The 10,905-nt window shown below is 45.5% G+C and overlaps 1 protein-coding gene across 7 annotated transcripts in view; it reads left to right on the top strand.

The window, feature by feature from the left end:
* Nucleotides 1-10,171, top strand: part of RUNX1 (RUNX family transcription factor 1) — a 246,961-nt gene extending 236,790 nt beyond the window's left edge. For all 7 annotated transcript variants that reach the window (XM_078077424.1, XM_036101889.2, XM_078077258.1 and 4 more), the window contains 2 exons: nucleotides 20-181; nucleotides 5,665-10,171. In XM_078077424.1, coding sequence (XP_077933550.1) covers nucleotides 20-181; nucleotides 5,665-6,140 — 638 coding nt within the window. In that variant the 3' untranslated portion in view covers nucleotides 6,141-10,171. The remainder of the gene's footprint in view (nucleotides 1-19; nucleotides 182-5,664) is intronic.
* Nucleotides 10,172-10,905: the final 734 nt, after the last annotated feature.

A 10,905-nucleotide genomic window follows, 5' to 3' on the forward strand; every position in this document is an offset into this window, starting at 1 on the left:
CATCCCCGATTCTCTGCAGACACAAGGCAGATCCAGCCGTCCCCACCGTGGTCCTATGATCAGTCCTACCAATACCTGGGATCGATCGCCTCACCTTCCGTACACCCAGCAACACCCATCTCACCTGGACGGGCCAGTGGCATGACAACCCTCTCTGCAGAGCTTTCCAGTCGACTCACAAGTAAGTTGCTTGAACACACCCTTTGAAGTCAAGCTAGAGTGGAAGGTTTGAGAGACTGGAGATTCATGAAGGGGTTGGCAGTCATTCTGGGGGGTAAAATGTGGTTTAAAGACAAGGCTGTCTAAGTCCCATGTCCATGCACTGATTTTCCCTGACACCTAGAGACAGAGATTATGAATATGAAGGCAGAAGAGGATTCTTTGGGTATTTTGGGGTTGCTCATATTTGGCAGACAGAGGTAGCAGCTGGTGGGTTAATAACATACAAGGCCAAAGGAATCAGCTTCTAGAACTCAGGTGGGACTATCCGTCTGACGGTGGTGAGCTTTCAAAGGTCATGTGAACAACACTGGGGTACCTGTGGAATGGGAGGCAGCTACACCCCAAATGAGACATTTCAAACTAAGAGCTGTTCATCCCAGATTAGAGGAACAGAATGGAAAGCTCGGGTGTCGTGGTTAGCATAATTGTTGTTAATACGAGCTCATTAAATATTAGTCATTTAACCTATGAGACCTTTGGGCTTGGCACTCACCTTTGCTCGTGGGCAGGGAAATCGGAGGTAGAGAAAAATTCCTTTGTTGAAAGCAAAAGAAGAAACTAACTCCCTGCTTGGAGCTTTGAAATTGGAGCTGGACCAAACTGTGAAAATACTTAAGACAACTTCAGCATTATGAAGCCTGCAAACATACTTCATATGTGTGGGGGGGAGGGTGGTTGTCTTTGCTTTTCAGCTCTTGAGATCAGATTATAGTAGATTAGGGGGCAGGCGAAAGGGGCAAAGGCATCACGTCTGCAATTTTAAATGTCATATAATGTGGTGTTTTCCAGACAGTTGTGATTACTTGAGATTTCACCAAATGCTTTAGCTTCTTCTCGGAGCTTCTCAACAACAGCACCATTTGCATCTGGGGCCAGAGAATTCTTTGTTGTGGGGGGCTGTCCTGTGCACCGCAGAATATTTAGCAACATCTCTGGCTTCTAGATGCAGCAACAGGCCTCCTCCCCCGCATCAAGACAACCAAAAATGTCTCCAGACACTGCCAGATATCCAGAGGGCCCCCAAGCTGCCCCCCAGTTGAGAACCACCACCTTCGAGTATTCTTAGGCGCTGTGGTAAAATGGGAAAGCCAACTTAGTTGTCCACTTTTTGCATTAATGCCAACATTTTCAGGGCACCTGCTGGGCTAAGGAGTTGAGGAAGTAGCATAAGAATGATGACGTCTGTTCAGCTTGTTGTTTCAGAAGTTCTGTTCCCTCAGGACCAGTTTGATTCCAAAGGCACTTGTCAACTTTTATTGATTCTTCTCAGTGGCACTGCTCTGCTCTCTACAGCTAAAACAATTACTGTTTTCCTTGGTAATGTGCCTGCTCTGGGCCCCTTGGAATTTATTACGTAAGACTTTTGACTTGGTCAGCACCCAAGATCTGCACCTTATAGTTTCAAGAGCCCTCAGGGGGCAGCCGCTCCAACTGACCAGTGTTCAGATGTGAGGGTGACTTTTCTTTTTTTTAAAGGGAATCGGTAATGTGCGCTCCCAAGTCCCATGTAGCTGTTACACTTCTGAATAACCAGGACTTCAATTACCCAATGAGTGGGGAAGGACGTTTTATGGCATGAGGGTGTGAGGTACACAAAAACCACGTCCCATTTCAGCGCCCAAGAATGATTCTCCCCTGTCATGGAGGGAGGGCAGGAGAGAATTTCAGATGAGCTTTCCCCAGTGGCTGGGAAAGGCATGGGAGACTGCTCTTCAACTTGGCAGGTCTCCCTCTGAGAAATCAAGCCTGGAGTGCCGGCCTGAGAAGCGTTGTCATATGCCTGGGGGCGGTAGGGGATTGCGACACATAAAAGCCAAGTGGCTGCCTGGCTGCCAGCCTTGAGAACCTGACACTGCTCTGCTCCTGCTTTTCCTTTTAATCCCGCCCCAGAGCTCTGTGTTCGGCCCCTCTCCCCGCCCCCAACCCCACCTGGACTTCCTTCTGCACGGGGGCGGGGGGGGGGGGGGGGGGGAGGGGGGGGGACCTGCACTGTCTCTCTCTCTCTCTCTCCTTTGCAGACAGTCTCCACACCTTGTCTGAAAAGAGATGTCATCTGGAGGTTTTCCTTTATTTTTTTTTCTTTAAAAAAAAATATTAATGTTTAGCTGCCAACCTGGGCGACAGACGGCATGCATTAATCTGAGTCATGCAAAATACCTTTTAAGGCCACCATTATCTGCTCAGGCTGTTTAATCCTTTGGGGGCAGTGGGAGGGGCTGGAGTGGGACAGCTTTCATCCATGTCAAGCTGTAGAACGAACACTTGAGCTGTCATGGCAAATATTTAGCACCACTGGTGGAGAAACATTTCCAACTAAAATACCTGAACCTCCTAATCCCCAGATTTCCTACTCTTTAAAAGCTCCCTGTGACTATCAGGGGTCCCCACCCCCACCCACTATGGAATAAGGGGGCACCAGGTCAGCCCAAAGGACAAATGGGCGACGGACAGGTGGGGTGAATGGTGCGTGACCGTGGGGCTTGGTAGGAAATGTCAGATGGGACATAAAAATGGAAACAAATATTTGAATAGATCATTTGAATTGGAACATATCTAGAGGGCTGAAGCTCTTTTATTATCAAAATATGCGGGAAAAGCTACTTTCACCAAAGAGGTGGTCTTTTGTCCAGTGGCACTGGTGCCATGTAGACAGAAAGAGAATCACGGGCAGTACTGAAGATCTTTCAGATATTCTGCCCACAAGTGAAAGAACTATTTTCCCCTGACAGCTGAGACCATAACATCATTCCATTACTTATGTCCGTGACCAGCCTCGGACTCACTTGGGATTACGGTAACTTGGTACCATCACCACATTACCATGTAGTCGTTGGAACAGTCTGGCAGAGCATGTCCAGACATCGCCATGAAACAGGGTGACCTTTCATTCATTTTCCAGTGGATTCACCTTTTTGTCTCAGGGCAAATGAAGCAAGAGGAATACTGGGCGGAGTCATTAATTTGTGTCCAGAGTCTTGCATCAGATGCCAACAAATTGATTGTATTTGCCTAATGCTCTTCCTCCTACCTCGGCTTCTCCCTAGACTATAGAAATCTAACTGGAAAAATGGAGTCAAGCTTCCTGTCACAGCTCTCTGGGTGAGCAAAAACAAGTGACACAGAGCTTGCTCACAGACAGCCCCAGTAAGCGGGCAGGGACAAACTGTGTGGAATGAGGTGCGGCCTGGCTTCAGGACGAGCTAGAGAGTGGCCGTGGAAGGGCAGCCCCAGAACCACTGTCAGTTTACAACGTTTTCCCTGCCCACATGTCTGACTGGCTTTGAAAAGATTAACAGGAGTGTTTGTTTGAAAGTCAGACTCCTGGTTTCCTCATTAGCAGAGAGATTGGCTGCAGACTTTGGTTGTTTCTATAAACTTTAATTACCTCTCTGATGAGGAGTATATACCTCCTCATCACATTCACCCCAAATTTATAGAGGAGTTCGGAGAGAGGAAAGGAGGAGAAGGGAGGGGGAGAAGGGGGAGAGAGGGAGAGAGAGAGCGAGAGAGAGTGGGAGACAGAGAGACAGGCAGAAAGAGAATGAGAACACTAGCTCTCCCTGCTGGAATAATAGGCTTGAAATATGAGGAAGTTGATCAACCCCGGATGCCTTCCAAAAACAGATTAATCCACCCTGGTAGCTTTCCTTTCAGAGCAAACTCTTGGCTCCATCAAGTTTCTCTATGGGCCTGAACACAAAAGGACACCAACCACATGCCATTCTGAGCTTGAAGTTATTTTGTATGTTGATTTGAGAACTTACAGATTTTAAAACATTTAATTCTTGCCTCTGCTATCTTTTGGGTTTGCTGTTGTAAAGAGTACGGTCCTGGCCCAGTATTTGATGAATAATTCTGAGGAACAGTTACCCCAGGACACCATCCTATATTTACATGGTGGTTCTCGGCGGGGGGGGGGGGGGGGGGGGGGGGAGAATTCTTGCCCCCCTCACCCTACCCCCAGAACATTTGGCAGTATCTCGAGACATTGCTAGTTGTCACAATGCGGGGTGTGGGGGGCACCACAGACATTTGGTAGGCAGAGGCCAAGGATGCTGCCCAATATCCTACAATGCATGGGACAACCCCCCACCTCCCCAACAAATAACTATCTGGCCCAAAATGTCAATAGTACCACTGCTGAGAAACTGATCTACAGGACACAGGGAACGCTTCCTGGCACCCAAAGCCCCTAGTAGTTCCCAAGGGCAGCGTATGCTGAAGAAAAATGCAGAAGGATGCAATAAAGGCCGAAGCCAGTTTCTGAAACCATAAATGCAGAATCCTAACAAAATGAGTTTTACAGACAAAGCTTTGCCATTCCTGGTAAAATTTCAACATGTGCAAAAATGGAGTGGATAAATCAAGGCCCTGTGGCCATTTGCGTTAACAAATCAGTGAAGCACATGTGAGAGAATACCAGGTGACACTGAGGCCATATTTTTCTAAAAATGTAGAAGTAGTTTAAAGGCACATGTGGGAGACAAAGAGTGGTATTGATACTCACTGACATTCACTCAGTCACTGCTATGCCACACATTAGGTCGAATCATAAGAAATTGCCAATTTTTAATTGTTTGAGACCTACAGAAACAGCAGTTTCCTATGATTCAATCTAAATATTATGTATAATGTATTATAATGTTATTATATATTAATATAACACAATATCATATTATGATATATTCTATTAATATTAATCTAGGGATGCATCCATTTCATTAGTATTATATAATTTTATAAGTTACACATTCTTACAATGATATTAATATCACAGATTACATTTATATTAATATTGGCATATTAATATATTGATTACAGAGGGCTGGTAAACTTTTTTCCATAAGCGGCCAGATACTAAATATTTTAGGCTTCCCGGGTCCTGCGGTCTGTGTCATGACGACTCCACTCTGCAGTGGTGGCTCATCAGCAGCTATGGTAATACTGAACAGGAGTGAGGCTCATTCCAGTGAAAGTTTATGCATGGCCACCGATATGGGAATTTCACATAATTTTCACGTCAGGAAATATTATGTCTTTTCACTTTTTTCAACCGTTTAGAAAAGTAACTCATTCTCAGCTTGGGGCCGTACAAAATTGGTGGTGGCCAGACGGTCGGTTTGCCAACCCTGTAATTACATCGATACTATACCTGTTTTAACTATACATAGTATGTGTTACGTTACATTGTATCACATTCTATTATATTGTAATGACAGTGTAGCCTACCCCACCTTACATTCCGTGAAGCCCCGGATTACTACCCTCTCTCATCGCAGAGCATCACACCACCTCCCTGCCCACTAGCATGCTGGGTAGGCGGCCCCCTCGGCTCCCAGGGCAGCAGCATTCTGGGTAATCCTCCTGTGGGCGGGCCGCGGGCGGGAGGGGCGTGGCCTCCCCTGCTCCAGCCTCACGCTCTTTTCTCGCCCGCCCCCGCAGCGGCCCCCGACCTGACGGCCTTCGGCGACCCGCGCCAGTTCCCCGCGCTGCCCTCCATCTCAGACCCTCGCATGCACTACCCCGGCGCCTTCACCTACTCCCCGACGCCCGTCACGTCGGGCATCGGCATCGGCATGTCGGCCATGAGCTCGGCCACGCGCTACCACACATACCTGCCGCCGCCCTACCCCGGCTCATCGCAGGCACAGGGCGGCCCCTTCCAGGCCAGCTCACCCTCCTACCACCTGTACTACGGCGCCTCAGCCGGCTCCTACCAGTTCTCCATGGTGGGCGGCGAGCGCTCGCCGCCGCGCATCCTGCCGCCGTGCACCAACGCCTCCACCGGCTCGGCACTGCTCAACCCCAGCCTCCCGAACCAGAGCGACGTGGTAGAGGCTGAGGGCAGCCACAGCAACTCGCCCACCAACATGGCGCCCGCCGCGCGCCTCGAGGAGGCCGTGTGGCGGCCCTACTGAGGGCCTCGCGGCGGCCGGGCGTCAGGAGCGCCCCTGCCCAGGCCCAGCCTTCGCCGGGGAGAGCCCGCGAACGCGGGGTCCGCGGCCGGCGCTGGGGAGGGGGCGGGCCCCTGCGAACTAGGTTCTGGGATCTAGCTCCGGTCTGCGCCCCCCCCCCCCAAGCCCTAGGGCCGCCTACGCCCCCCGAGGCCGTACGGAGCGCCTGAGCGCCGTCACCGTGGGCCCGGCTCACCTTTTCCGAAGCTTGACCCAATCTGAGGGTGTCCCCCTCGCCACCACGCGGACACCTCGTAAGGCAAACAGGAAGATTCCCAGAGGGAAACTGTGAATGCTTCTGATTTAGCGATGCTGTGAATAAAAGAAAGATTTTATACCCTTGACTTCACTTTTTAACCAAGTTGTTTATTCCAAAGAGTGGAATTTTGGTTTGGGTGGGGGCGGGGAATGCAACTCCTCTTGTTTGGTATCTAATTCATATTTTTTAATTTTCTTTTCCAGCACCTTATGAATTGCAAAATTCGTATTTGCATTTGGGGTGGTCTTATTTTTATATATATATATAAATTTGAGCTTGCTTCTTTCTTGCTTTGACAATTGAAAGAAATATGATTCCTTTTTCTGTAAGTTTTATTTAACTTTTCTTTTGGACTTTCGTGTAGTTGTTTTTTTTGAGAAACAGCTACAGCTTTGGGTCATTTTCAACTACTGTATTCCCACAAGGAATCCCTAGATATTTATGTATCTTGTTGTTTAGACACTTACTTATGTGTTGATACTTTTTTTATTATTTAAATGTACTTATATTAAGAAGAAAAATACCAAGTACTACGTTTTTGTTTTTGATAGTAGCCAAAGTTAAATGTATCACATTGAAGAAGGCTGGAAAAAAAGGATGGGCAATGTGATGACTTGGTTATCTAAATATTGTTTACATTAAACTCCCTTTCATGTTAATCAAACGAGTTGGTAGCTAATGCAGCAATGTTTTTAATATGCTTTTTAGATACTGAGGGTCACTTGAAGGATCTGAAGTATGGAATTTTCTGCCAAGCTCAACAAAGGGTCTCATATCTGACTCCCTCCCTTCAAACAGAGAAGGTCAAATCTGGTTCCAGGAGGTTCAGAGAGATGCCAATGATTGCACCTCTGGAGAGGATTTATTTTCTGCCTAGGGGTTTGCTTCCTCCATGGGCTCTTGATAATTTCAGACATGCTTTGTAACCATTGAATCCAAAGTAAGCTATGTGGAAGAGCAATATCCACATGGGAACCGAATGAACGGATTAATGGGTTCTTTAACTGCTCCCTTCTGGGGGAGTAAGGAGATCATCTGAATCCAGAATTCAGATTTTTTAGCTCCAAGAAAATACTCCTATTTGATACAGTACCTGTTCATTGATGCAGAACAAAACTTGTGGCTGTCCCCCAAGGCTGGGAGTAGAAGAAACTAGACCTGGTGCTTTTGATGCCTGAAAGTCTCCAGCTCAATTTTCATAGGGTGGGCTCAGAAGCAGAGCTGAACAGGACAGTTTACATCTGTGTGCCTCCATGGTGTCACATGGGAAAGTACTGTCCCACCTGTGCTGGACTCCATCCCATGCTGCTCATTCAGCACCCAACTTTGCATTGCTTTCACCAGGCTGAGACCCTACCTAATGGGGTGTGTGCACTTTTATCCGTGCATCTGCATGACAGGAAAGATTCATGTCACTGCTGCCCATGGCTACAATTCAAAAGTATCCAATGTCACTGTAAATTTTATGGCACTATTTTTGTTGGAGAATTTGGTCAGAATGCAGTTGTACAACTCATAAATACTAACTGCTGATTTTGACATATATGTGCTCAAAATGATCTGGTTGTTATTTAATGTACCTCTTAAATTAGTTGAAATGATTTCAGGTCAACTCTGAAGAGTATTTGAAAGCAGGACTTCAGAACAGTGTTTGATTTTTATTTTATAAATTTAAGGATTCAAATTAGAAAGATCTTTGGCTGCAGGCAGCAAAACAGCTGGTCTTATTTAAAGCAACTTGTTTTTGAGTTTTCTTATATATATATATTGATTATTTGTTTTACACAGATGCAGTAGCACTTTGGTAAGAATTAAAATGTAAAACAGTTTGTGTTGTCAGTCAGGTCATTCTTATCTAGAAAAGAGCTAAAATAGATCTTGGAGAAACTCAGAGTATATTCACTTTCATTTTAGACATGATTCTCTCTCCATGATTCAATTTGATGTTTTATTCTATATTACATTTTTGCAGCAAAATTACCCTTAAATGTCAGTAAATTGAAAATTTTTATTTTTGAAAAGGACCTTTGGTCCCTTGACCCCAAATCGAACCTAAGTGTTCTTTTCAGCACATGTTGCCATATCTGACCTGACAAAACGTTGGGGGAAAATGAAGGAAAAAAAATTATATTTTTCAGTTCATTTCTGGTACCTGAAGATATTCCAACTCAAAACCAGCCTAATGCCCTGGAAGGGGATCAGACAGTGCTTCACATTGAATCTTCACTCTCAAAGACATGTATGATGAGGGCTTGTCACTTTGTTGGAGACCCACTGGTTTGGCCAGTCAAGGGTTTCACAGACCCTTACCAGCATATGTAGTACTTAATCATCCCAGAAATAATTAAATAAAACTTCAGTTGTTTTGGAGATAGGCCTCATGTCACACTTAATGCTTTTTTCCTCCCTGGAGAAATAGCATTCATTGCCTTCAGGTAAATTAAGGTGGTCCTTCAATCAAGGAGACCTTTAAGCCAATAATGTAATAACTGGATGTATCTGGGAGCATTGGTCCAAGAGAAGAAAGATTAAATAAGCCATTTCTACTGCTTGTTCATGCCTTTATTTATGTCAACATGGACATGTATCTTAATTCTTTTTGGTTTTCTTGCTATATTTCTTATATGACTTATATTTCTTTCTTTCTCTGACCCCCTAATATCTCCCTCTGTTTCTCTTCCCCTCCCTCCACCAAGCCTCTCCTCCCTCCTCCATTCTCTCGCTTTATATAAGGAGACAGCACACACACACACACAACTTCACACCAAATGTCCAGAACACGAGGAGCTGCAGGTCTCCTCCCTTTACATAAAGGAGCATGGTGAGTCAGCCTTTCTCCTGCTCGTCGTGGGTTTCTTCCAGCAGAACAGAGACATTGCCAACCATTTTGGATCTGCTTGCTGTCCAAGTGCAGCAACAGAAGCCTTCCTGGACAAATTACAATCAGTGAGTTAATAGACAGCCTTTCTGCTGCCTCGCCATTCTGTGCAGATAAACAGAAATGCTCTGATTGGAAAGGAAATGAATGGTTTCACTCAAATGTCCTACAATTTAGGATTGCAGGTTTCTGTCCTGAAAGACCTGCTTCCTTAGGACATTCCGTCCTGGTGATTTTTGTTTCTGGTGGTTTTGTTTTCTGGGGGTACAATGTGTTTGGGGTCTTTTATACATGAAAAATCAGTTAACAATAATCTCAGAAAACATTTTTACATCTGAACAAAATGCCTTTTTGTTTACCTACAGTATACAATTGTTTGGGGTTTTTGTTTGTCTGTTTGTTTGGAGTTTTTCCCCTCCCTTTAGCCAGATCAGAATTGATGAGGCTGATCATTTGGCATTTTTTTTTTTCCTTCCAGAAGAGTTGCATCAACAAAGTTAATTGTATTTATGTATGTAAATAGATTTTAAGCTTCATTATAAAATATTGTTAATACCTGTAATAACTTTTTTCAATTTTTTTGTGTGTGTTTCTAAGGACTTTTTCTTATGTTTGCTAAATACTGTAGACAAAAAATGCTTCTTTCTACTTTGTTTATTTTAGACTTAAAAATGAGCTACTTTTTATTCACTTTTGTAAAGAGCTAATAGCATGGTTCCAATTTTTTTTTAAGTTCACTTTTTGTTCTAGGGGAAATGAATATGCAAAAAAAAAAATAACTGTTGGTTATTTGCGCTATTCTGGATGTATAAAAATCAATGGAAAAAAATAAACTTCCAAATTGAAATGACAGTAAAACACATCTATTGAAAAAGTAACAATGGGAATTGCAGTCCTACTTGGACAGGCCCCACCTAGTGTCTATTTGTGTAGCAGTTACTGGATCTGTTCACAAAGCATCCTGGAAATTTGTGTGTGCTTTCTTTCTCCCTGGTACTGACATATTGAATACTTCCCGAAAGGGAACTGTCAATCTGGAGGTTTAAACCAGATACGGTATGAGAGAACACCCCCCACCCCAAGTCCCTCTCCAAGGTGTTTCCAGACAGTGCAGGAGAGCAGGCACTCCATCGTGTGTGGTCTACTGCTCAGAGTCAGGGTGGCTGCCCCCCCCTCCCCCCCCCCCCCCCCCCCCCCGCCGGGAGCTTTCCCGTGCCCAGCCTGTGCAGGGCAGCTGGACTGCTGCTGCCCAGGAGCCACTGGAGCCTTACTTTCTTTGTACCACAGTTTCTTCTGTAAATCCAATATTATCACTAGTGAATGGCAAATAAACAGTTTGGCAAGTACATACACCATAGCACACTGGTGTGGTCTTTTTCTGAGATGGAGGGGCTAGGAAGCCAAGTGAAACCACTGCAACACACAGGAGAACACCTTCAAGCGAGCTCTTCACGGGCTCGCCAGGCTTCAGGCTGACGTCCGCGCCTTCTCCTTCCCATGCGTCCCGCACCCCCTGGCTTCTGAGGCCAGGACAGCCCAGGTAAAGCCCAGGCTCCCGGTGCTGCCTCTCTCGGTATAAAGGAGCAATGAAG

This window comes from Halichoerus grypus, chromosome 1, assembly GCF_964656455.1.
Source record: "Halichoerus grypus chromosome 1, mHalGry1.hap1.1, whole genome shotgun sequence".
NCBI classification, from domain to species: domain Eukaryota; kingdom Metazoa; phylum Chordata; class Mammalia; order Carnivora; family Phocidae; genus Halichoerus; species Halichoerus grypus.